Source organism: Mrakia frigida (assembly GCF_051309035.1).
Source record: "Mrakia frigida strain ATCC 22029 unplaced genomic scaffold BDY24scaffold_13, whole genome shotgun sequence".
Taxonomy (NCBI): Eukaryota; Fungi; Basidiomycota; class Tremellomycetes; order Cystofilobasidiales; family Mrakiaceae; genus Mrakia; species Mrakia frigida.
Genome location: NW_027481268.1, coordinates 125,354 through 150,332, shown reverse-complemented (window position 1 = coordinate 150,332; position 24,979 = coordinate 125,354). Strand labels below are relative to the sequence as shown.

General features: G+C 55.2%; 6 protein-coding genes across 6 annotated transcripts; 3 read left to right on the top strand and 3 right to left on the bottom strand.

Annotated features, from left to right (window-relative positions):
- Positions 1 to 264: 264 nt before the first annotated feature.
- BDY24DRAFT_414661 (high-temperature-induced dauer-formation protein-domain-containing protein) lies at positions 265 to 5,142 on the bottom strand (the record flags this gene model as incomplete). The annotated part of the gene is made up of 17 exons (XM_076643350.1): positions 265 to 432; positions 549 to 575; positions 659 to 775; positions 868 to 1,039; positions 1,198 to 1,729; positions 1,811 to 1,936; positions 2,008 to 2,245; positions 2,382 to 2,533; positions 2,643 to 2,736; positions 2,819 to 2,853; positions 2,926 to 3,049; positions 3,124 to 3,539; positions 3,611 to 3,684; positions 3,754 to 4,348; positions 4,431 to 4,488; positions 4,571 to 4,606; positions 5,020 to 5,142. 17 exons carry the CDS (start codon positions 5,140 to 5,142, stop codon positions 265 to 267), a joined length of 3,087 nt encoding a protein of 1,028 aa, XP_076497127.1.
- Positions 5,143 to 6,534: 1,392 nt separating this feature from the next.
- Positions 6,535 to 7,524, bottom strand: BDY24DRAFT_386978 (histone H2A; the record flags this gene model as incomplete). Its single annotated transcript, XM_076640180.1, has 5 exons — positions 7,410 to 7,524; positions 7,191 to 7,272; positions 7,010 to 7,075; positions 6,751 to 6,897; positions 6,535 to 6,663 (listed from the first exon to the last, which is right to left on the bottom strand). Exons 2-5 carry the CDS (start codon positions 7,269 to 7,271, stop codon positions 6,538 to 6,540), a joined length of 420 nt encoding a protein of 139 aa, XP_076497126.1. The 5' UTR covers position 7,272; positions 7,410 to 7,524.
- A 373-nt stretch (positions 7,525 to 7,897) lies between these two features.
- BDY24DRAFT_386975 (histone-fold-containing protein) lies at positions 7,898 to 8,903 on the top strand. Its single transcript, XM_076640179.1, is given in 5 exon segments — positions 7,898 to 8,049; positions 8,069 to 8,070; positions 8,151 to 8,291; positions 8,465 to 8,658; positions 8,766 to 8,903. 5 exon segments carry the CDS (start codon positions 7,995 to 7,997, stop codon positions 8,809 to 8,811), a joined length of 438 nt encoding a protein of 145 aa, XP_076497125.1. The 5' UTR covers positions 7,898 to 7,994; the 3' UTR covers positions 8,812 to 8,903.
- A 3,772-nt stretch (positions 8,904 to 12,675) lies between these two features.
- BDY24DRAFT_386972 (uncharacterized protein) lies at positions 12,676 to 16,921 on the top strand. Its single transcript, XM_076640178.1, has 2 exons — positions 12,676 to 12,744; positions 12,822 to 16,921. Exon 2 carries the CDS (start codon positions 13,092 to 13,094, stop codon positions 16,851 to 16,853), a length of 3,762 nt encoding a protein of 1,253 aa, XP_076497124.1. The 5' UTR covers positions 12,676 to 12,744; positions 12,822 to 13,091; the 3' UTR covers positions 16,854 to 16,921.
- On the top strand, positions 16,805 to 19,035 carry BDY24DRAFT_386971 (uncharacterized protein). Its single transcript, XM_076640177.1, has 5 exons — positions 16,805 to 16,887; positions 17,124 to 17,341; positions 17,418 to 17,823; positions 17,939 to 18,259; positions 18,336 to 19,035. Exons 2-5 carry the CDS (start codon positions 17,223 to 17,225, stop codon positions 19,026 to 19,028), a joined length of 1,539 nt encoding a protein of 512 aa, XP_076497123.1. The 5' UTR covers positions 16,805 to 16,887; positions 17,124 to 17,222; the 3' UTR covers positions 19,029 to 19,035.
- Positions 19,036 to 19,108: 73 nt separating this feature from the next.
- Positions 19,109 to 24,894, bottom strand: COP1 (coatomer subunit alpha). Its single transcript, XM_076637876.1, has 20 exons — positions 24,638 to 24,894; positions 24,476 to 24,515; positions 24,240 to 24,341; positions 23,989 to 24,062; positions 23,869 to 23,914; positions 23,670 to 23,790; positions 23,573 to 23,593; positions 23,276 to 23,497; positions 22,906 to 23,204; positions 22,593 to 22,816; positions 22,371 to 22,517; positions 22,063 to 22,294; positions 21,850 to 21,988; positions 21,368 to 21,764; positions 21,088 to 21,286; positions 20,484 to 21,016; positions 20,067 to 20,396; positions 19,812 to 19,988; positions 19,642 to 19,740; positions 19,109 to 19,549 (listed from the first exon to the last, which is right to left on the bottom strand). Exons 1-20 carry the CDS (start codon positions 24,653 to 24,655, stop codon positions 19,301 to 19,303), a joined length of 3,669 nt encoding a protein of 1,222 aa, XP_076497122.1. The 5' UTR covers positions 24,656 to 24,894; the 3' UTR covers positions 19,109 to 19,300.
- Between the last annotated feature and the right edge of the window lie 85 nt (positions 24,895 to 24,979).

Genomic DNA, 24,979 nt, shown 5'->3' with positions numbered 1-24,979 from the left:
GTAGTCTAGCCGACAGATTTTCGGCCGACTAGAACGGAAAACACGAGGGAAGAAGAAAAACCTTGGAAAAACAGCATGGGTTGAGAGGTCTGTTTTGGCGAAGCTCATCCTCTTCCCTCTCGGAACAGACGTGAATTCTTTGTGCTCCTCCTCCAACGTTGTCTTATCCAGCAGGGAGAAGAGTCGAATGTTCGTACATTCAAATCCTGTTCCTCCTCCTTCTCCTCCTCCTCAAACTAAATCCGTCTCTCCCCGACAGCTCGATCAAATCGCACCTCCTCCTCCCACGCTACTCCTCCTGCTGCTCAGCGAATAGGACGAAGAGTGCCTTGCCGGAGCGGAAGGTCGTCGTTCTCCTGAAGACGAGACGTTGCCGTTGCTGTTGGAGCTTCGGAAGACGGAGGTCAAGGTCGATTGGACGTTTTTGAGGGCCTGCGAGAAGGAGCGAGAGCGTCGATCAGCGACGCGTCGAGGGAAGGCAGGAATGGCCCCGACTGCGACGAAGAGGAAGGTGCGGAACTAGAAACAGTGGTAGGTTTGATACTCACGATGTCTCGACGTCCTGGAGGAGCAGCCTGGCGAACGAGAGGCGGGAACGAAGAAGGGAGGATCAGCTGCCGTCGAAGGAAAGGGCACGATGATTCGATTCGAGACTCACCTTGACGCCAAAGAGCTTGACCGAGGTACCAGTCCAGAGTCCAAGAGGAGACATTCCCGAGACGTAGATCTCTCCCCAGAGAAGGGACGTCAACCAGATCTGACTCGTCTGAGAGAACTGCGAAAACGGAGACGAGAAGGAGTCGACGCGTTAGCGAATGGACGCAACTACATCGGACGAATACCATAGCGAAGAGGGAAGATACTCACCAAGAACTTCCTCGCAAGAACAGGAGGAGCAGGAGGTAGCACATCCAGCAGCGTGACCGATCGAAGGAACTTGATGATTTCCTTGTTCGGACCCTGGGTCTTCGACGTCTGCAACGACTCGACCTTGGGTAGAAGCTCCGAGATGAAGAGCAAGATCGGATCGAGAGGAAGTCTGCGAATCGTTCAAGCCAATGAATAATGCAAGAGGTCAGGTCCGAATGAGCGAGAAAGTCCGACACTGCAGTCCGACGACGACGCGTCGAAATCATGCTCCTCCTTCCGTCCTCTCGCTCTCGTTTCTCAGAAGCTCAAGAAGGGAACTAAACTCACCCTTTCTGCCAACTAGTAACCCACTCCTGACTCGGCACGAACCCACCATTTCCCAACCCTCCGATCCTCAACTTCTCCAACTCCTCACCCAAAAGACCATCGTCCACTTCTTCTCCTCCTCCTCCATTCTCCCCACCACCCTCCTCGGGTACTTCCTCCACGTTCCTCTCTCTCATCTTTCCTCTCGCCTTCTCGCTCATCACTGGAACAGGCGTAGCGGTCGTCGGCGCCGTAGGAGAGGTCACGGAGGTGAGAGGATCCTGTTGCTGCTCCCCTGGAGTCATCAAAGGAGCGACGGTCTCCCTCGGCTCCTCCTCGTCCTCTTCGGTGGTGGAATCGAGGTTGGTGGTACTGTTGGGACGAGGGTTGCTCGTTGGGTTGGAAGGTGGAGGGGAGGAGTATTCTCGAGAGAGGTCAAGGGTTTGTCGAGACGCGTTGTCGGACGAGTCGGTTCGGTAGATGAGACCGGATTTCTCGTCGGTGGGAGTTCCTGGGTCTGCTCCGTTTCGAGACTCGGATCTTTTGGCTTTTTCTGAAAGAGATTCGAGCAAAAGGGAGCATGAGCAAAAGAGAGAAAAAGAGGAAAGGGAGGAGAGGAGAGGCGGAGACGAACCAGCAGCGACAGCTCGAGCTTGTTGAACCCGAAGCACCTCTCGAAGGCCAGCTTTGAGGGTGAAGGTAGCCAGGAACTGGAAGCGTTGGTGAGCTCCGAGGATAGCATAAACGAGGTTGGGGTTGTCTGAGGGACGAGAAAGGAAGAAAGGTCAGCGTCTCGTCCACAGGACGAAAGCAAGGTTGAGGCCGACTAACTGCTGAGTTGATGGAAGATGACCGAGTTGAAGGTCTCCAGCATGTAGTTGACCAGTCTTGGATGGGCTTCGTCCTTGAGCAAGAACGCTGGACTCGAGAAGGCCGAGAAGAGCTGAATCAACCTGGTAGAAGCCTGGACTCCCAGATCCTTGAGGTACGGCGCGACGTTGGTGACGGTGATGGTGAGAGCTGGGAAGAGGGAGTTGAGTCCGGAGGTGGTGGTGATCGAATAGATGGACTGAGGTAACGAAGGATGGAAAGCGAAGGTCAGAACACGTTCGTTCGAGAGACGAGTCGAAAGCACGACGACGACGGCGAGAAAGACGCAAAAAAGGACAGAAACTAAGATTGCGAAGACTTGGGAGCCGACTCACAGTGATGAGAAAATCAGCAGCCGTTCCGGGGACGACGTACTTCGCTGGGAGGGAGAGAGAGACGGGCGACGAGGTGATGGCGATTCCGAAGGCTGGATCGGCTGAGAGCGTTTGGAGGATGTAGGCGCACATCCTGAGAAGTCCATGGTGAGCTGAGAAGCCGAATAGAAGCAAGGCGTCGAGAGGAAGTCAGCTTCGAGAGAACGAGGAGAACGAAGAGACGACCGGTGGCAAGAAGCAAGAGCGAGACGGGGAACAAACCGAGGTTGTCCTTGAGCTGAAGCGACGTGAAGATGGTGTAGGTCATCACGTCGATCGTCCTCTTCTCGTCTGCTAGGATGTAGGCTCGGAATTTCTAAAGAAGGGAACAGAGTGATAGTAGGTCAGCTTGTTCGAAAGGAGGAGATGGGTAAGAGAGGGACGCGTCGAGAACGGACCTTGTTCAGATCGATCAACCTCCATAGAAGCATGACTGGGAAGCGAATAGCGATGGCAGTTAGCTCGTGAGAAAAGAGAGCTAGTAAGAAAGAGATGAGCGACTCACAGATTTCAAGCAGCATCGGAGGAGCTCTCGTACTTCCCGGAAGCAGTCCGTTTGCGACTTCGAGGTGTTGAGCCAGGATCGCCAGAATCCCATCGAGGATGAAAGCGAGGTCGTCTTTCCGGTGCTGGTTACAAGCCAAGGAACCCGCCAACGCGTCAGTAAAGCTCTCTCAGTAGGGTAAAACGCGTCGAGCCTCACAAGCTTCGAAACGAAGAACCTGAAAGCGTTCCCCTTCTTCGACGTCACCTCTTCCTCCCCGTTCTCGCCAAACGCCTGAACTCCCGTTCCCTCCTCGCACCAGTAATCCAACCCACTCAACAATCCCTGCAGCGCCTTCTTCCTCAGCCCTTCCCTCCCTTCCTTCCCTCCGGCATTCCCTCCTCCGAACCCACCGATTCCTTTCCCGCCAGGCGCGAGCAGATGCGAGTAGGGCAGGACTCCGAGGAGAGCGACCGGGTTGGGGTTTAGAGCTGTGTTGAGGAAGGAGCAGAGCAGGGAGAGAACGAGCCGACGTTCGGTCTTGTGGGTGAGGAGGAGGAGAGGGAGGGAGGGGAGGGAAGGGAGGAGAGGAGGAGGAGTGTAGATGGGCGTGGAGAGGAGGATGAGGAAGAAGCCTGGAACAAGGAAAAGCAAGACGTTCAATGACAACGAACAGGTACGATGATGGTAATGAGATGGGACGAACGAAGGACCTCGACTTTGTTCTCGTCCAGTTGAGCTGTCGATCCGACGTTGACGGTTGAGCCGACTCCTCGTTCCCTGTAGCACCAACACGGCAGACTTCAGCGACGCGTCAAAGTAGATAAGGAGGTGTGTGAACTGACTAACCAGATGCAGTAGTTGACCTTGTCCCCGCCAGCTCCTCCAACTCCAGGAGGAAGCGTGAACCCCTCGGTGAACATCAAGTCGACGACGGTGTGGAACAACCTTTCCGCCAGGCTGGGGACCTCGACGACCTTCCTCTGCCTCGTCTTCTCCCCTCCAGGAGTCGAAGGCTGCTCAGCCGTTCCCAGTCCATCCTCCTTTTCCTCATCCTCATCGTCGTCAATCACGAACTGTCCCTCGTCGTCGAGCTCTCCTCCCTCTTCTCTCTCCTCCTCCATCGCCTCGTTTTTCGTCCAAAGGACCTCCTGGACGAACCTCCTTCCTTCCTCGTCTCCCAAGTTGGATCCTTCTAGGCCCTCAGCTTCGTACAAGACGGGGAGGATCCTTCCTAGGACGCGTAGGCAGTTGAGAGCTTCGGCTGTTGGGTCGGAGGACGAGGACGAGTGAGAGTTCGAGCGCGACGGGAGGAGGGAGGTGAGGGTTGAGGTTGAGATTGGAGAGGGGAAGAGAGGGGAGGAGAGGAGGGAAAAGAGGTGGTTGGAGAGGAAGGTGATGAGAGATTGGAGGTTGACGGGGTTTAAGATGAGCGTTTGACGGACTGAGAGGGAGGGAGGAGAAAGAGAGGTGAAGTCAGCTCGAGCGCTGAAGGGCTGTAAAAGAAAGAGAGGATCTGAGCTCACTGTCTTCTAGAGTTATGAGAGAGTAGACTTCGGAAGCTGAGTCGAAGAGCATGTAAAACTGGGCGAAAGGGGAGGAGAGAAGGAGGAGATGAGCTCGAGTGACGAGGGAGGCAGAGGGAGGAGATGGAAATCGAGCTCACCTGAGACCAGTAGGCAACATCGTTGGGAGAGATGGCCTGAGTGAGCAAACGTAGATTAAGATGCAGAGGTCAGTGTATGCCTTCTAAACCAGCGAAGCAAACTTTGAGAGGAAAAGTGAGGAAGAGATGTCGAAGGGAAGGACAGCGAGCTCCTCCCTTTTGTTGAGCTCTCCTCCGAGGTTCAGCCTGGCTTGATGCTCCTCGCTATAGAGCTCCAGCTTCCACATCGCTGAGAAGCCATCCCCCTCCCCTCCCCTCTCTCATCCGACCCAAACTTCGAACTCGAAGAAGGAGAGTATCCCTTCCACGTCGAGGGCAGCATCGAAGCTCAACCGCGGCGACAGCACAACCTCCTCCTGCTTCTCTTCTTCCCTCCTTCCGCGCCCGTATATCAACCCATTCCTCTCCCAGTACATCCCCTTGGAGTAGTAGAACCTCTGAGAACTCACCTCTCCTCCCTGTAACCTCTTTACTCCTCCCTGCTTCGTTCGAAACGCCAACTTGGCATCCTCCGCGCTGTTGTAAAGCAGTCCAAGTGCTGAAGCTCCTGCTTTGGAGACCGAGGAGAACATGGCTTCTAGATGTCGAGGCGAGAGGGAAGAAGAGGCAGATGGGAAAGAGGGGGTATAGATTCCTTCGAGGAAGAGGGATGCTGATGGTTGAAGGAAGAAGGTCGGATCAAGGCCGAGTAGTTCGAGCTCACCGCTTCGATCCCTTTGCTTGAGACCGCTCCATTCAAAATCGCTGATCTACATTTCGCCAGCTCTTGACTGTTGTGCTATCTTCCTCGCTCTCAGAAAGGTGGACCAAAAAAATCCAAAAGACGGAGTCAAAACCCTCTCTCTCGAGATTGACCTCGCCCCATCCATCGCCTCCTCTCCTCCTTTCTCCCCTCGACCACCAGCTTCGAACAAGTTCAGACTTCGGTCCCTTGCTCTAAAGGCTTGCGTATAGCGCTATGCAAGAACCCGCAGATGCAGGCTCGATCGGATTACCGATCTTGCTCTCGTATGCTCTGTTGGGAGTGGTAGGAGGGAGGGAAGGGGAATCGAAGCGTGAGCTTCGTTTCGTTTCCTTCCCATGCTTCATCGCATCCTCCGCTTTTCAATCCTCCAGCCTCGTTCTCCTCTTTACTGGAGCTCGTTGGGGAGGCCATCGTCTGAACCCTGTGGCCACCTGGAGTCTTGACGAGACATACAGGTCGGTTTGAAGATAAGACTCTCCTGATCCGACCTCTCGAGCAACCGAGAGGAAGGGGGAACGAAGCGTCTTCCATCTAGGGGACGAGTACTTCGGTGCTAGCTTTCCCGTGCTCTGTACGCTCGTACTTCTCGAGAACGAGTCCTCGCTGGTCTTACAAGCCGGATGCACAGTGTTCGCTTTGGACGATGCGGCAGCTCCTTCGTCCTCACCTCTCCCTTTCCTCTCGTACGTTGCGCTCTGGAACTTTTCATCGCACGTCTCCGTCAGCGATCTATCTCTTGCCTGCAAGGGAAAGAGTACCTCTTGGACTTGAGGTTCGGGGGTGGTTCGATTGGGAGGAGTGCTGTTTATTGGGCGGACGAGGCTCGATCCTTTCTTCCCTTGAAGGATCGGCCTCGTTTCGCATCTCGTCCTCTTCTATGAACGACGAGAGGTCAGACGCTTTTCCAACGCGTGCTGGCTCTCTTCTCTGCTTCTTTTCGACGTCCATTTGGACGTTGAGGAGGCTGGGAGGAGATCGTGAGCTTCCAACGAACGCGACGTCGACCTGAGTCGCGTCTCTCTTCTCGTTCCGTCTCGCTGTTCGTCTTCTTGCTTTGCTGGTCATTCTCTCTTGCACGAACGAGAAGGGAGTTACGTTAGGACATGCATGGCATAAAAGAAGAAAACGAGGCATCAAAAACGAAGGGCGACCGACTCTGCGAGGAGCAAGTCTAAAAGAGCTAGAGAAACGAAACCAAGGAGCGATCCGAAAGAGGGATAATCTAAACCTCCTGAGACTTGGATCCCTTTCCGGGCTTGGAAGACTTAGCAGGAAGCAACTCGGGCTGGATGGAGGGCAAGACACCTCCCTGCGAGATGACGACGTGACCGAGAAGCTTGTTCAACTCCTAGAAGAACGAGAAGAAAAGAAAGAAAGAGGAGTCAGTTGATGGTCGAGTATAGTAGCAGCAGTAGTAGATATGGAAAAGACTCACCTCGTCGTTTCGGACGGCGAGTTGCAAGTGTCGGGGGATGATTCGGGACTTCTTGTTGTCTCGAGCAGCGTTTCCAGCCAACTCGAGGATCTCAGCGGACAGGTACTCGAGGACAGCGGCGAGGTAGACGGGAGCTCCGGATCCGACCTGGGAGAGTGAGAAGAGAAGAGGAAAGGAAGAAGAATCAGCATGGGAGAGGAAGAAGGGGGGGAGGGAGGAGGGGAAAGGACACGAAGGTGAAGATGGAAACAAGACTCACTCTCTGAGCGTAGTTTCCCTTCTTGAGAAGTCGGTGAATTCGACCAACGGGGAACTGAAGTCCGGCCTAGAGAGGAGGAGAAGAAGAGGAAGAGCGAAGGGAGTCAGGACGAGGTTGAACGAAGAGGTCAAAGAGGCGGAGAGAAGGGAGGGAGGGAAAGGAAGGGATGAGCTGAACGAACCTTAGCGGATCGCGAGGTAGTCTTCTTCTCAACATCCTCTCCTCCGGTCTTTCCAGACTTTCCCTTTCCTCCGGTAGACATACTGAGAGACAGAGAAAGCAAAGAAGGGAGGAAGGGAGTCAGCTCAAAGGGCTTCCTTCGAGGAGAAAGGAAGGGAGCAGAGTCGAGCTGATGAGGAGAGCTCCCAGAACAGTGAGAAAACAGAGATATAGCACTCACGTAGATAAAGTGAGTTGGGTGGGGGGTGGGTGGGTAGTGGTTGGTTTAAGGGGAAGAAAAGTGAGAGAAGGATGTAGTTGGAAGGAAGGAAGGAAGGGGGGAGGAGGAGGGCTTAAAAGAAGGAGGAGCTCAAAGGCCTTGTTTTCGTGCAACGTGTACTCGAGAAGCTCTAGGTGAAGATGCCTACATCCGATTTCCTCGCTTCCACTGAAAGAGGGGCATACATGGTATCTGCCTACACGCTCGTGAAGTCAGAAAAGTAAAAGTCGGAAATAGCCTCGAGGAGATTGAAGGAGGGGAGGGAGGAAGAACGACGAGGCGGTCTTTGCAAAATTGCTTTTTGAAAGTATGGTTGGATAGCTACGGGTCGCAGGACCTCTCTCGGAGCTTTCTCAGTATGCAAAAGTTCAAACCGAGGACGGTAGAGGTGAAAGAACAAAGAAGAGAACGCGTGTCTCTTTCTCAACTTTCGCTCTTCTTCTCTCCTCCCTCCTCCTCCTTCTCTCCCTTCCCTCTAACCACATCCTCCCTCTTCAACTCTTCCCTTCAACTTCACCCCTCCCCCCTACTTTCTACTTCTTCAACATGGCCCCTAAGCCCGCTTCCACCACTGCCTCCAAGGCTCCCGCTCAGAAGGCTCGTGAGTATTAGATCAATTTCCTCCCTCCTCCCTCCCTTCGCCTCTCCTTCCTTTCTCAAAAGCTGACTCTTCTCCTTCTTCGTTCTTTCCCTCTACCAGCTGCCTCCAAGGCCCCTGCTTCCAAGGCTCCCGCTAAGAAGTCTACCACCTCCAAGGCTCCTAAGGCTGAGGGTGACAAGAAGAAGAGGAACAAGAAGAGAGTCGAGACCTACTCCTCTTACATCTACAAGGTCCTCAAGCAGGTGAGCTTCCTTTCTACATTTTCTCTACACCTTTCTCTACCTTCTCGCGGAAGTCGGATGGATATCGGTTCATGGTGGAAGAAATGGCAGTCGTGTTTGCGTTTTTTTGGGACCAAAGCTGACTCTTCCTCCTCCCCTCCCTCCTTCCTCTTTCCCTCTCCTCCCTCCCTCAGGTCCACCCCGACACTGGTATCTCCAACAAGGCCATGTCCATCCTCAACTCCTTCGTCAACGATATCTTCGAGCGAATCGCTTCCGAGGCTTCCAAGCTCGCTTCCTACAACAAGAAGTCGACCATCTCCTCCAGGGAGATCCAGACCGCCGTCCGACTCATCCTCCCCGGAGAGCTTTCCAAGCACGCTATCTCGTACGTTCACCTTCCTCTATGCCCTCTTCTCCTTCTCTCATCCTTCCATCTGTTCGTCTCATCGAGCTGACCTCTTTCCTTCCTTCGTTCTCTTCTCCTTTTCACAGTGAGGGTACCAAGTCGGTCACCAAGTTCTCTTCCTCCTCCAAGTAGAGTTCGAGTCTTCGCAGACTCCTGCTTGGGTTGGTAGTTCGTAAAGGGGTTGGCTCGCTCGTTCTGGCTATTTTGGGAGGGAACGTAGAGTCTTTTTTAGGGTCGTGATCCAGGAGGAAGGAGAGGTCGCCCGCTTGTTGTTTTTCGCTTTTCGCTCTTTTACTTTACGATTCATGTTCGCAACGAAACACAAACACCTTTCTCGGGATGGGAAAGATGCAGAAGGAGCTAGCTTCACTCAGTACGACAGGTTCTCGGTTGCAAGAGAGGAGTCGATGGAAGAGGAAGGAGGGGGTCGTTGTTTGAGGTCGAGCTGAAGACGCGTCCGTTCCTCGTCTTCGAGAGCTTGTACGCCGACGTACAATCCTTCCGAGAGGCAGGAGTAGAGTCAAAGTCCATCCTATAAATCAGCCATACCTGGCTCCGTTTCGATGGAGTGAAGATGCAAAAAAGCGAACCTCGGCGCGTCGACGAGTACGATCTCCCCATCGCCTTCCTCACACATCCATCCCCAACCTCTGAACTTTCCCAACAACGACCCTGAAAACTTCAGCTTCCTTCCGACCGAATCCTCTCTCGAACAGCGACTCCGATCTCGCCTTCTTCGCTTCTAGCTCGACAAAGACGTGAAGTCGACGAAGAGCAGGGAAGAAACGAAGAAGGAACGTGACCGGTACGACCCCGAAGGGCCATCGGTCCCGTCTAGGGATGTTATCTGAGAGCGACCGTGAGAGAAGTAACTCTTAAAAAGGGCGATGGATCCAAAGGTAGGAAATCGACGGCTCTGTTGACCCCAACCGACGACGCGAAGCTGACTTGTCGAAGCCTCGACTCTCGAGCGACAGCTGCGATGTCCTTACAAGGAAGGTAGGCAGCGATGTGGGATTGAAGCTCGTCGGGGATGGTGGAGAGCATGGCCAGGACGAAGCGAAAGAGAAGTCGAAGCGAGAAAAAGAGGAGGAGAGAAGCAAGCTCAAGAGCCTTGCGATGGAGGAGCAAGAGCACTCACGTATTAGTAAAGCCGATGAACTGATCGTAGATGATGAGGATAAAGGTGGAAAGCCTCGAAAACCAAACTTGAGAGAGAGGAGAGAGGAGGGAAGAAAGGAGAGAGCAAAGTGTGAGCTCGGACGTTCCTTGTCCGCCTCCTCCCTCGATATATGGAAGAGAAAGGCAAAGATGAAACTGAGCTCACGATGGAAGTAGGAGTCAATCTCCGAATCAACGACGCTGACCTTTGAAGAGCCTTCGAACGAATGAGAGCTAGAGGGAAGATGGGAGATGGAAGGGAGGAGAGGACGGTGAGCTAACGAGCCTTCGACCGTCTACAACCACCCGCCAAGATCACTCTTGTGAAAACTCTCGGATGAGCTTTTTGAGAAGAGGAGAGATCGTCAAGGCAGACAAGGGTGAAAAAAAAGGGATTGCTGGTCGTCGGGAGGGCGGAGGCAAACGTGAATCGAAATCGATTCAGCTTTCTCTTCGCTCCTCCTCCTCCTTCTTTCCTCCATCCACATCCACGTCCTACTTCTACTTGTCACATCACTCTCTCGATTCCACTCTCTTCTCTCCTCGGTCAGCAGGGTTCTTGGTTCTCTCTCAAGGATCGAATCCCATCCGAATCGTCCTCCCCAAACCTCCTCCTCCGTCCCCAATCCTCCCTCCCACCTCCCACCTCCTTTTGCCACATCATCCCTCCTCCCTCCCTTCCCTTCCCCAAATCCCTATCGTCCCCCTTCCTCCTATCGTCCCCTCTTCCTCTATCGCACTCCTCCCCCTCCTTCTCTCTCCCCCCCGTCTAGCATCAGAGTCAGTGGAGTGCTGGCTCTTTTCTTCCATCAGGGAATCTGTCGTACTCTGGACCCCTTCGTCTTCCTGTCTCGCACCGAGGAGTAGATCCATCTCGAGAGACCCGTCTGAGGTCTCGTACCTAGGGTGGATTAAAAAAACCTGGACGGTAAAAAGAAGAACGCTCGTTGACGCCAGATACCTCGCGTCTCCTCCTCGTACGTGCGCTCTTTTCTCGCACCTCCCTCAACGATCTCGTTGCAGGCTTGGAAGGATGAGGGTGGAAGCCGGCTCTACTAGTTCCAACTTCACGGGCATCTTCGGCGACGACTCTTGCCGACGAAAGAAGGTGGGGGTCGTCGCATCTCGTCCTCTTCTGCTGATCTGCTCAAAAGCTGAGAGTAGAACGACGAGAGGTCGGGTTTTCTGGCAGAGGTTCGAGAGGGACTACGATCCTGATCGACTTCGGTCAGATGTCTCGGCTCTCTTCTTAGCTTCTTTTCTTCTTCTCGGTTGAGAAGGAGGAAGCTGAGAGGAGATCAGCTTCGAAGACTGTTCGACGTACGCGTTGCCTTCGCTCGTCTTTCCCCTTTTGCTGCACCTCAAGTTCTTGTTTCAGCTTGGGTTGAGCTAGGAGGTCGAAGAAGTAAGAACCTCCTGGGCGGGTCTGAGGTACTGGTGGAAACGAAGGGTTGTTTCTCTCGGCTTCGCTTGATCAAAGTTATGGAGTGGTCGTCGGTCGACCCGTCGCGCGCGTCTCAATCCGCTTTCATCCTTCGACCACGTTCGTCGACTGCCCCCCGATGAGGTAGCCTACGATCTTCCAGATACCTAGCTCTCGCAGAGAATTGAAGTTTCAGAGTCTCGTCGCGTGCTTTCTTCTACCCAGTTTCGGGCTGGCCGCGTCGACATCTTCCTCGTCTTCAAACCTCCACTTGTCTTCTTCTCCTTCATTCACATGATTCATTTCAAACCAACCTTAGACAGCATCAAAATCGTTCTGTGCTTCGGAACCAAGATCTTCCCAGACCCAGATCTCACGGTAGTCGATCGCGTCTCGATTCTCATTCCTCCTCGCTCGAGCGAGCTCTCTCTTCCTTCCAGTCTCATCGCTGCTCGAGGAGGAGTCTGGTTTGGAGGGAGAGATAACTGTTGGGGCTGGGGGCCGTTATAGATATACATGTCGGATTGTGAGTCTTTGAACTCTCTCGCTCTTCCTCGATGCAGATGGTCGAGTGCCATGATCAGACGCGACTGACGACCTCCTCCTCTCTCTTTCCTGCCGTCCATTATCGTTCCCGTTCATCTCACAGTGGAACAGGAATACTCCAAAGTACGAAGGTTTCATTCTGCCTATCGGAGCAAGCCTGTCCTGGATTTGAGACGACTTCAGGAGATCGTGAGATCACTAGGACGACCTCGTTCAACATCGCATCGGATGCTGGAGCCACCTTGCTCGAGTTCAACGAGGTTATTCCATCGCTGTATTGAAGGTACCTCTAACTGTTTTCTTCAACATCTGGTGAGCTCAATGTGGTTCAACTTGGCGAGAAGACCCGAAAACTGACGCGACGCGTTCCTCCTCTTGCCTCTTCTTCCCTCCTTTCCTTTTCAGTTCAGCTCCCTACCTCGTACGACGCCTCCATCTACCTCCATTCTCCTACGCTATCGTCGCTACTTCAAGACCGACATCATCTCTGATCCTCTGGGTTCTGGGTCTCCGAGTCGAAGTCCTCGAATCGATCTCGTCTCGAGGCTCCCGCGGCTCCAAAGCTCTCGTCGGCGACGTGACTTGGCCTGATAACGAGAGTGGGATAGTTGGGAGTGTGAACTCGAGCACTCATGTTGGGGCGATTTGGGCTGAGCATGGAGAAGGGGTGCAGCGGCGACGTTGACAGAGGGCTTCGAGATAGCGTTTTTTTGATACTCGACTTGTATTTCACGATCACCAATGAACTCTCAACCTCTCTACAACCTCGCTCTGTTACCCTCGAGGCCACGAAACGAGAGGAAGAGCTGCAGTCCATCGCTTTCGAGCTCACGTCTCCAAAGGGTTCGCTCTTCGCCTCCTCCTTCCCTTCGACGTCGACCTTCTCAACGAGCAAAATAGCGCAGGAGCGCTCGTGAATTTGCATCGGAAGCTAGGTGCGCCTTTCTTCTTCCCTCTTATACATGTCCTGCACCTCGCTGATCTAGTCTCTTCGGTTCTTGACCTGGGTCAGACTGAAAAAGATCCTTCCTTCGAGCTCGACCTCCCTCCCTCCCTCCTTCCCTCCCTGGACCTCCACTTACTCCCAGCCACTACTCGCCGAGCAGGATCTCACCCCAAGGAACCCTATCATCTCTACTCAAGAATTTGGAATAGCTCAGGACTCGCAACCAAGGAGAAGAACGAACGGAACGAACCGGATCGACCTCACCCTCCTCTCCTCCCTTACTTCCTCCCTCCCATCAAACGAGTCGGACGAACCCCCTCTCCCCTCACCTTCAGGATGTCCGTCGACTTCACTCGTACCTCGTCTCAAGGAGTCTCAGGAATCGTCAAGGTCGAACCTCCTCCAGAAACAGAGCTTCCGGCTCCAGCTCCAGCTCCAGCTCCTCCTCCTTCACGTCCCAAACCCGTCGCTCCTCCTCCTCCTCCCTCCTTCGCTGCTCCCTCTGTCCCAACTTCAACACGCTCAGCATGGCCATCCGGTTCCTCGTCGAACGACCCTCCTTCGCCCTTCTCTCGGAAACCTCCTCCTCATCTCCAATCAAGCTCAAGCAGCGTCCAACCCTCCGTGCCTCGAGCTCGCTCTCCTCCTCCCCCTTCAGCAGTCCTTCCCTCGTGGAGCGACCCTTTCAAGATGTCGGAGGAGGCTATGAACGCTTGGGGAGCTCCCGAAGGCGTCTCTGTAGGAGGCTTTGGTGGATTTGGATCGAGACGAGAGGGAGAGGTGAACCTGCCGAGGACGGAGGTCGACATCGCTCTCGAGCGATTGGGGAAAGGGAAGGGGAGGGAGGAGATCGTCGTAGAGGAGGTGGCTGCCACGGGTCCTGGCTACTCGCTGCTGAGTCGGTTGGGAGTGCTGCCTAGCGAGATGGAGCCGAGAGGAGAGGACGAGTTCGTGATGGACGTGGGAGAGGACCGTCGCTCGAGGAAGAGCTCGTCTCGAAGTGGCAGCTCAGGAGGAATCGTAGATCCTTCATCATCTTCGGTATTCGGCAGCGTTCCTAAATCTCATCAGCCGTACCCAGCAGCCTTCCTCCCTCGTCCATCCACACCACCTCAACCCGTCGGCTTCCTCCTCCCTTCCTCGCCTCGAGCCAACCTCCCTCCTGGATCCTCCATCCCTCCCACTACTCCCGAATACGTACCCATCACTCCTCCTGGGGTCCCTCCTTCATCGGCGTACCAACACTTCCACAAACGGTCGAACTACCCTCCTCCTCCTCCCGTCGCGACGGCTTTCGACGATCTTCGTTCTCGACAAGAACTCGAGCTGGAGCGGTTGGCTGAGCAGAAGAAGATTCGTGAAGAGGAGGAGAAGAAGGCTGAGATGGAGGAGAGTCGACGGAAGAAGGAGCTGGAGGAGGAGAGTCGGCGGAAGAGGGAGCAAAAGGAGAAGGAAGAGCGCGTGAAGGAGGAGTTGAGGAGACGAGCAGCAGAGGAGGAAGCGGAGAACGAGCAGGCACGGTTGAGGCTCTGGGAGAAGAGGAACGAGGAGAAGAGGCTTGAGGACAAGCTTCTCAAGGAGAAGGCTCGGCTGGAGAAGCTGGCGTCGGCTCCTCAAGCGGTAGCAGGACCCAGTCGTCGAACGAGGTCTCCCCCAGCCGAACCGACACTCGTTCGAGGCCAGGGAGCCTACCAACGACCACCATCTCCCTCCAAACTCCAACCATCGGCTTCCTCCATCAGCTCTCCAGTCGGACCCATCCCTCGAAGTCGATCTCCTCCTCCTCTCCGTTGGAATCCCAACCCCCGCTCAAGATCCCCTCTTCCTCCTCCTCCGTCTCTTCGAGGTCGACTTCCCTCCATCTCTCCACCTCCACCACCTCGCCATCCTCTCTCTCGCTCTCGATCTCCCTACCGACGACCGCTCTCCCCTCCTCCTCCTAGGAGAAGTCCCTCGCCTCGCTTCGGACGGTTCCCTCCTTCGACAAGGTCCCGCTCTCCACCTCCTCGCTCCGCCATGCGTTCACGCTCTCCTCCAGGTCCTCCTCCTCGGGGAGTGTACTCAAGGGAAGAGAGATACTCTCCTCCTCCATCTCCAGCTTCGCTGAGGTACGGGTCGGAGAGGTCTCCTCCGCCCAGAAGACGTCCGAGCTGGTCGATGGAGGAGGAGAGGAGAGAGGACGAGGATCGATGGCGAGAGGAGATGAGAAGGAGGAGGTGGGAGGATGACCACTTCGGAGTGGTAGATGCTGTTTTTTCGGACTCATCTCGAGCTCCCGCTCCTCGTCCACGGTCGAGATCGCCTCCACCAGCACGAGCTCTCCCTTCCTCTCGACCTCCCCTCCCCTCCTCCACTGCTCGTCTCGCACGCTCCCCACCACCACCACTTCTTCGCCATCCGTCACCACCTCGATCCCGATCCCTACTTCTCTCTCGACTGGCAGGTCCCTCGACTCAAGCCGCTCCGGGAGTCTACGAACCGGTTCGGTCCCAGCCCGTCGCGTCTTCGTCTCGTCGCTCTCTCTCGCCTCCCCGTCGTCCCGTACAAGATCCTCTCCCTCCATCGAGGCGTTCTAGATCCCCAGATTTGAACGGCAGAGGATACGAACGGCATGGTCTCCCGGAAGAGAGCAGGTACGGGCTGAGGGAGAAGATGGGAGCGGGCAGATCGCAGTGGAGAGACGACGGGAGGAGAGTCCATCAGAACGAATCTAGATCTCCTCCTCGAGGACCTCTTTCGATCCCAAGAGCGCAGAAGGGAGTAGAACCTCGCAGACCTCATTCGACGGAACCAGGTCGATACCAACGAAGACCCTCACCTCCTCAAGCCGAACGAGGACCCTCTCCTCCGCTCAGAGAACCTCGGAAACCGACGACGCGTCCTCCATGGCCCAACTCTACAACATGCCGCTCTCCTACACCCGAGGCTCTTCTTCGCCAGCCGATTCCAGCGCAACACGTCGTGGTGACCTCGTCGCCTCGATCTCCTCAGTACACTCCTCTTCCCCTCGGGCAGACCTCGTCTCCTTCAGGCACTCCTCCGTACCCTCCAACCATCAACCTCGTCGACGAACCATCCCCAGTCCAGCCATTACCACCACCGCCATCTCCTCCTCTCTCATCCCAATCCCTCACAGACCGACTCGGCCTCCCATCAGCACCGAAACCTCCTCTTCTCGCCGCTTCGAACATCGCGTCGTCCGGATCGCTTCTGGATCGGCTCCACGCTGGTCCATCAACGACGTCCTACCAACCAAGACCTCTACGACCTCCACCACCACCAAAAGTTCGCCCTCCTCCTCCAGCAACGCTTCCAGTCGCAATCCAACCCCGAGCTTCAGCAACTCAGCTCCCTTCCAATCGACCTTTCCAACCTCGACCTCCTCCTCCCACCATCGCCGCCGCTCAGCGACCACCACCATCACCTCCTCTGGCAGCTCGGCCAGGACTCCTCGATCGAATGCGAGCGGAACCATCAGCTCCATCCATCCTCGACCGTTTCGCCAACGCAGCGACGACCTCTCTCCTCCTTCGACCAACCAACCCTGCTCCTGCTCCTCCCCCTTCTCGAGGTCCCGCATCCTCCCTCGCTCAACGGGAAGCCGTCCGTCCCAAACAACTCGGGAACCTCGCTTCTCGACTCAGCGGAGGAGGAACCGGTGGGAGTCCCTCTCCTTCGACCTCGTCGTCGGTTGGAACCCCTCCTGGATCCCCTCGTCTCCCTCCTCCGTCTCAGCAGCAGAGCTCGGGTCTCTTGGCCAGGATGCACCCCCAAGGAGGAACCCCTCCTGTCGTCGGACTCCAGGGAGGAGGAGGAGAACAACGTTCAGGAACGGTCGACCAGCCTCAGCCTCCCGCTCAACATCAAAACGCGTCGACCTCCTCCTCGTCGTCCTCCGTGCCGCCGACCTCGAAGATGGGAGAAGGTCGGTTGACCTCAGGTCAGAAAAAGTGGAACCTGAAGCTTCTGGCTGCGAAGAGGGAGAGGGAGGCTGCTGAGGAGGCGGAAGCGAACGGGAGCAGGAAGAGGCAGAGGGTTGGAGGGAGTGTGGGAGGAGGAGGGGACGAGGAGGAAGGGGAAGTTGATAGGTTCTTGTAGTTCGTTTTTGTCTGTTTTCCTTTATATGTGACCTGTGAGTTCGATGGATGGTTTCTTGATGATTGGAGCTGGGAGAGGAAGGGAAGAGGGTGCAGAGAGAGAGAGAGAGGGACGCGACGAGGTTCGAAACGCGTCTTCGTTTCGAAACTCGATCCTCTTTCGCCTCGTTGTTTGTTTCTTCCCTCAACCACTTCAGCCCCGTCTCAACAACTTTTCTTTCGCTCTTTTCTTCACTCGCTGACTTTCGCCCTGATCTCATCTCTTTCTGAGAATCAAACAACTCCGCTAACAGTCCTCCCCCTGTCTCCCTTTCTTCTCTCAACTCACTGACGTTCCCTCCCTCCTTCTCCTCAACTCCCAACAAGCAGCATGCCTTCCCGTTCTCCCTCTCCCCTTCCACCAACACCTGCTCTTCGATCTTCCCCAGCACCAGCAGCAGCCGTCCCTCCTTCAGTCGAGGCGAGACGAATCGCTCCGGTCCCATTGATGTTCGTGTTCTCTTTTCATTCCTCCCTCTCTTTCTTCGACCTTGAGCTAACTAGACTGTTGGTTTGGTGTTAACAGAGAGTACAACTCGTCGCAACGAGAGCGACCATCGGAGCGAGAACGGGATCGAGAACGAGAGCGACGACCTGAAGGAGGAACTCGACGCTCTCAATCCGCCGGAAGGTCCTCTCGTCGTAGAGAAGACGAAGAACGGGATTACCTTCGCTCTAGAGGAGATCCACGTAGGAACCCTCGAGACGATCGTCGAGCGAGCGGAAGCAAAGGAGGACTGGTCCAAGGCGTGAAGGATCTGTTCTCATCCGGAGGAGGAGGCCGAGGGAGGGATCAAGAGGGCAGGCGAAGGAGGAGCGACGAGAGCTTCAACGACGAGAGAAGGAGGATGGGGATGGGTCGGAGGGGATACGATAGTGCAGATCCTGGATACGGATACGTCGGGAGGTCTGGGAGGAGGAACGGAGCACCTGTGAGTCGGTCGGAAGGGTCGGTGGGAAAATGTCGAGCTCAACTTGAACGCTGACCTCCTCCCTTCCCCTTTCTCTTTCCCTCCTCTCCTTCCTTTCGCTTGCCTTCCTTCTCAGATTCCACCGATGTCAGCTGGACCTATCCCTCCGCTCCCACCAGCGCTCCGAAATCGAGATCGAGAAGGCTACTACTCCGACGAGGAACGCGACCAACGAAGGTCCGCTCGGAAACCTCGCTTCTCTGTAGACGCTGTTCGAGGACGTGGAGGCTCTTATTCTTCTTCCGACGAGGAACGCGAGCGACGAAGAGGCGGTGGTATGAGACGAGGTGGAGGTGGATACGACGACGAGGACTGGGCTCGAGGAGGAGGAGGAGGAGGGAGATCGAGTCAACGACGTCGGGATGCGACTCCTTATCCTTCTTCAGATCATCTTCCAGTGAGTTTCTCCACTCCCTAGCACTTTCTTCTACCGACTGGACCTCTCTCATCATCTTCTTTTTGACCATTCTTAGCCGATTCCTCCTCCTCACGCTCTGGATCCGTTCTCAACCTCCTCCCTCCTCGACGCTCTCCCCTCGACCTCTCGCCACCCCAACCCCAACCATCCCTCCAACGCTTACCGACCCGGTCATCTCTCCCACTCCGCTCTCCCTCTCCGTCGTACTCGCTCGCAAACCCGACTCGACAGGGACCCTCGAGATCGAAACGGAGACGGCTTCATCGACTCGTCGGAAGAAGAAATGGATCAGATGTCCCAGCGAGGAGCAGGAGGCGGTCGACGAAGAGACGACTATCCTTCGCACTACGACGATTTCCGAGGTGGTCGAGGGTACGAAGATCCCTACGACCGACGAGGAGGAGGAGGCGGAGGGTTCAACGATCCTTACGGCGCGTCGTCGTCCTCGGCTTATCCTCGAGGATTCGTTCCTCAAGGCCCACCTCTTCGAGCTCAACCCTACGCGGATCCTTACGGGCGAGGAGGATATGACGAATATGACCGAGGAGGAGGGATGGGGGTGGGAATGAGAGGAGGAGGAGGAATGACTAGGGGAGGAGGAGGGTACGACGATCCTTACGGTTCCTACGGAGGAGGAGGAGGAGGGTTGGGCGGGATAGCAGGGAATTATCCTCCGATGGAGAGTGCCTACTACGATCAGGGAGGAGGGAGGATGAGCAGAGGTGGAGGAAGGTACGGAGGATATTGAGCGGCGCAGAATTTGTTTACTCTTTTTGGACTTCGTTTTGATAGGCGTTCGCTTTTTTGATGGCTTAAACGAGATTGAGATAAAGTAAAGAACCGTTCCCCCATTTTATTTGAGCAAGAGAGTAAGAAGAAGAGGGTTTGTAGAGAGGGGAAAAGAGAGAGAGACACAAAGAAGGTATGAAGAAGAGAGAAAAGCAAAAAAAACACTGGGAGACCATCAAGAAACGAAGGAGAAAAACATCGACTACCGCTACCGAACCAAGACCTCTAAACCTAGATCTTCAACACCGACCTCAGCCCACTCCCGTTCGCTCCCACAGCCGTGCAGAGGTCGATGGCGTCCACGTTGCCTCTGAATTCGGGGAGGTAGGACGCTCCCGAGAAGAGGGACTTGACCGACGGCGAACCCTTGTAGATCGGGGTGAGGCTCGAAGCGCAGACGACAAACTCGGTGAAGTGGTCGTAGGAGGTTTCGAGGGCGTCCTGAGGGTTGCGATCTCCTTGGGAGACGATGGATCGAGCCTGGGAGAAACGAGACAAGGGAAGAGGCAGCAGAGTCAGCACGAGGTTGGAGAGGAAGAACAGAGAGGAGGGAGGGAGAGAATATAACGAACCTGAGTAGTGACTCGAGCGTCAGTAGGGTTGAGAGCCAACAGGCGACGAGCGAAGACGGCGGCCGTAGCGTAGTTCTGAGCTTTCGACCAGACGGACATCTGCAGCGAGGACAACGAGGTCAGCAAGCTGCCTTCGAAAAAGAATAGATGGATACAGATGCTGTACTTACTGCTGACCGAAGAGCAAGCTGGAGGTGAACGGGTTGAAGGTCGCAGTGAGCGAAGAAAGCGGCGAGCTCGAGTCCTCGTTGAACGTTCTCGGGTTCCTCGACGGCCAAACGTCGTCGTTCGATCTCCATGGTCATTCCGAGGATGTACTCTCGGCAGGCAGAGACGATGTCCTTGACCTAGAAGAGAAGAAAACAATCCGGGTCAGCTCGAGCTTGAGATGAAACGAGAAAGAACGGAAAGACGCGTCAACTCACCTCCTGAGCTTGAGCGTCCGTCGACACGACGACCAACAGCAAAGACTGAATGATGGTTCGGAACAGAGCCAAAGCCTCGTTGAACTTGGCCTTCTTGACGAAAGCGTAGGCGTCCTGGAGCTCGTTGGAGACGATGTTCTGAAGGGAGCACGAGACGACGGGGAAGACGTTGCTTGTCGCTGGCGCCGCCGTAGGGTTCCGCCGAACGTGGAGTTGTATCGGTGGCAGGGAAGGGTTGGCTTGGATGTAGACGTGGGAGGAGCGGTAGACCGAGAGGAAGAGGGGTTTGAGAGGAGCGAAGTTGACGGCGCCGACTTGACGGTTGAGGAGCTGATTCGTTCCAAGAAGGGAGAACGGAAAGCTGTCAGCTCGGTTTGAGGACGAGAAGGCAAGAGAGATGGTGAAAAAAAGACTCACCTGCATAGCAGTCTCGAAAGATCCAGCAGCGACGTGATCTGCTGCTAACGGTGAGTTCCGGACCCAGATCTCGTTCTCGGTGATTCCTGGGGACATGTTGTCTTCCGGGACCGCATCCTCGACCTCAGCCTCGTCCTTCTCCTCATCGGCAGTCTCAGGAACCTCAACGTCGATATCCCATCCTTCCTCTCCATCCTCAGCATCGGCTCCCGACTCGTCGACGGCGAGGGGATCCTCGGCTCCCCAAGCACTGAGCTCAGCAGCTCCCTGATCCGCAACGTCTCCGTTCGTCCGAGGAGCCTCGGTGATAGAGTGACCGTTGGCGAGAGCTTTGGCGAAGAAGTTGTCTCCGACGGGACGAGAAGGCCAATCCTGGGTAGCTCCGGGGTTGACGACGACGGGAGGAGCGAGAGTCGACCGACTTGACGACGCGATGGCAGGGACGTCCTCCTCGGTCATTCCAGCGGCTTCGAGGATCTCTTCGGCGAGTTCATCGAGACCGTTCGACTTGGCGGCGAAGTAGGCGAGAGGATCTGGAAGGAGAAGGAGAGGAGAGGCGTGAGCATCGAGGCTGAAGAGGAGACGCGTCGAAGCTCCGACTCACCCATTCCGACCTCCCTGAGGACTGAGACTCGCTCGTTGACGTCTCCGAGGTAGAGAGAGTTGTGGAATCGAGACATCTGGTCTCCTCGCTTTCCAGCGATGGCCTGCATCATCTTGAGTCGATCCTCGTTTCCGGTGGCGAGGTAGAGGAAGGAGAGTCGGTCGAGGTTCTTGGTCTTCTGGTAAGCGATCTCGACGATCTGAAACCAACAAAGGAAGCAAGAGAGGAGTCAGCTCTACCGAAAGAGGATTCGAAGAAGGAAAGAGAGCTGAGAACGAACCTTGTGGCTTCCCTGCTTCAAAGCCTGAGTAGCGAGTCGAGCCCAAACGTCCTGCTTCTCGACAGCCCGAGCCATCTCCAACGCAACGTCCAAGTTTCCGCACTCGATGGCGAGATCGAACCTGGTGCTAGGGTCCTGAACGAAGTGAAGAGCGATCTCGGCGTGACCCTTCTTCTGGAGGTAGGCGATGATGCTCTGTCCGACGAGGTTGGAGTTTCGAATGATCTGCAGGACCTCGTCGTAGTTCTCTTTCGAGAGAGCGAGCTTAAATCGGTACTCGGTAGGATCGATGTCGATGGTTCGAGGTCGTCCGTTTCGGTCGATGCAGTGAACGACCTTTCCCTTGACTCGAGTGAGGTAGATGGGCTGGTCGAGCGTCTTGATGATTCCGGTGTCGCTGGAGGAGAACGAAAGAGCACGAGGAGAACAGAATCAGCTCGTGCTTGAAAAGAGGTTCGAGAGGTAACTGGAGATGAGCTCACCCAGAAGGAAGAGCGTATTTGATGTGGTTGAGAGTGGTGTAGACGAGGATACCGCTATCGTCCCAAGCAGCCGACTTGATCCTGATCGTCTCGTGGATGGCACAGGTCTGAGTGAGAGCCTTGTTGGCGATGGTGATGGCTGAGCGAAGAGGAGAAGAAGAAGGTTAGCTCTGTGCTGTCGTAGACGAGGAGGAAAGAGAGGAGAGAACGTACTGTGCTTGGAAAGAAGAGCGACCATGTTGTTGTCCGTGCTCCAGACGACGTACTTGACGGGCTGGGTCGTGAGCTCGGCGAGGACCTTCTGCTGCTGGAGATCGAAGAGAGCAACGGAAGCGGCTCCGGCGAGAAGAACACAGGCGGTTCCACCGTAGTAGATGTCTGTGGTTTGGAGAGGGACCTTCATCGACTTGGTGATGCTGAACGAGAGATCTCGAATGTCGATGGTCTGAGGGACGAGAAACAAGCGAAACGATCAGCAGCCGTTCGAGAGGAGGGACAGTCGTTTGGAAGAAGATGCTCACCTGAGTAGGTCTCGAGAAGACAGCGAACCTGTTCCTAGCGACGAAGAGCATCGACGATCCCTGACCTCGCTTCGCGTCCGTGACCGAGTCTCCAACGGTTCCCTCCTGGGGAAGCCTGAAGAAGTCGAAGATTCCTCCATCCGAGGTCTGAGAAAACGAGGAAGGGAGGTGGTCAGCTTCGGCCGTCTTCGTTTCGAGAAAGAGAAGACGCGTTGAGCTCACCTCGTTGACGAGAATCGCCTTCTCGGCAGGGTTGTAGCTGAGGGTGAGAGGAGGAGCGTAGGCAGGTCCGAGCTTCTTGATGTTCATGACTCCGACGTCGGATCCGTTGACGAGGTCGTGCATTCGAACGGTCTTGTCTCGAACGTAGAAAAGGGTGTTTTGGTAGAGGGAGAAGGCGGGTCGTTCCCTCTCGAGCTTGAAGACGATGACTCCGTTGTCGTGAGCTGAAGAGATATAAGACGAGATCGAGGGTCAGCTCTACAGTTCGTAGAACCTTGAGAGATGGATCAAGAACGAGGAAGAAGGAACGAACCGGCAGCGAAGAGGTTGAGGTCGGGATGAGCGACGAGAGCCCAGAACCGATCGTGTTCTCGCCTGAAGGTCTGGACGGGAGTCCTCTTGCCCATATCCCAGACTCGGATGGTCTTGTCCTCGGAGATGGAGAGGATGAGCTCGTGACGAGGGTGGAAGAGAGCGACGCAGACGTTGTTGAAGTGACCTCGGCAGGTGTCGACCTCCCACGCTTTGGTATCGCTCATTCTCCAAAGCTTGACTTGACGATCATCCGAACACGAGACGATGAGAGGAAGGGTAGGATGGAACGAGACCCAGCTGAAAAAGGAGAGGGAGAGGAAGTTTATGAGCTTCGACTCGGAAGGGAGAGGAAAGGAAACAAGACTCACTTGACTCCTCGATCATGACCCTCCAAAACGTACTTCACGACAGCGTCGGTGCTTCCGAAGAGATCCGCCTGACCCGAGTTGGCTCGCTGCATCTGCTCCTCGAACGACATGGGCTGGTGGGAGGTGTTCTTCTTTCGAAGACCGGAGATATCCCAAACTCGGACGGTGAGATCCATCGAGGCGGAAACGACGAGGTCCTCCTTGGGATGGAATTGAGCACACCTGGACGAAGAAGAAGAGCTCGAGTGAGCTAAGAGCACTTCGGAGAGGATAGAAGGAGAGGGATCCGGGCGTTACATGATGTAGTGGTTGTGACCGCTGAATGTATAGAGCATATTAGAAGCGAAGGTCAGAGCTCGAAGGAAGGAGAAGGAGATGGGAAGAGAGAACGAACGTGAGGATGGCGATGCACTGTCGACTCTGCCAGTTCCAGATTCGGATGGTCTGGTCGTCGGAAGCAGAGATGATCCAAGGGTACTCGTGATGGAAGAAGACGGTTCGAACGTAGTCGAGATCTGAAAGAAGGGGAGAGGTGAGATTGGAAAGGGACCGCGGGTTGAGGAAGGGAAGGAGTAAAGGCGACTCGAACTCACGTCCGTTGAGGGTGAAGAGACACTTCCTAGTCTTGTAGTTCCAGACCTGAAGTGAAGGAAGACGAGGAGAGTTGCATCAGTACGAGGATGGGTCGAGGAAGGGAAGGGGAGGAAGCTGACCTTGATCTTGTAGTCGTCACCTCCGGAGGCGAAGATGGGCTGAGTAGGATGGAAGCAGATAGCTCGAACGGGACCTGTAGATGTAGAAGCAACAAGTCAGCTCTCAGCTCACGCTCAATGATGCCAGCATCTCCATTCTGCTTCGAGGGAGGCTGTAGGAGCTGAAGGGATCCAGCTTGCCAGTTCCTCCGCGAGGCTGAACCTTCTCCCTTCCCTAGCTCAACAACGCTCCTTCTCCTTCAAAGACTCACCATCGTGCTCCTCGTACCTCTCTACGAGAGTTCCCATCTGGTAGTTCCAAAGCTGAATAGTTCCATTGTGCAGAGAAGCAGCGAGCAGAGGTTGTTTTGGGTCTGAAGAGGAGGAGGAGAAGGAGGGCGAGGGAGAGAGGCGAAGGAGGGAAGGAGAATCGAACGTCAGCATCCTTTGCTCGTCTACAAGCAGATCTGACTGCTTCAAAGCATGTATGTGTAAGAGAACGACTCACGGAAAGCGACTCCCTTCACTCTTGGACTCTTGGATTCGAACTGAAGGAAAGAGAAGGAGAGGAAGAAGTCAGATGAGATGTGCGATGAGCTTCCCTTCGACCTCCCTTGCTTCCTTCCTTCCTCAACCATCCAGACCGAAAGATATCAAAACTTAGACTCACCTTGGTCAGCATCCGCATCTTGAAAGGTTGACCGAGTCTAGGGGTGGGGTGGGAAAGGAAGGGAGGGGAGTAGAGCTGAACGAGATGGGTTTCTCGGATGAGGGACGAGGAGGGTTGAAGGGAGCTGGGAGGAGGGTCTGACGAGGACGAGAGAAGGGAGCTGTTTCGAGAGAAGCGAAGAAGGGAGAGTAAGCCTTCTGGTATAGGAAGATGGGGAGGGTGGGTTGGAAAGGAGGGAAAGGCCTGACCAGTCGACGTGGAGGATGAGAGGGAAAGAGTGTGGCCCGCGACTTCTCGACGAGACGGATTCGAGAAGGGGAGGAGGCAAGGGATGCCTCGACG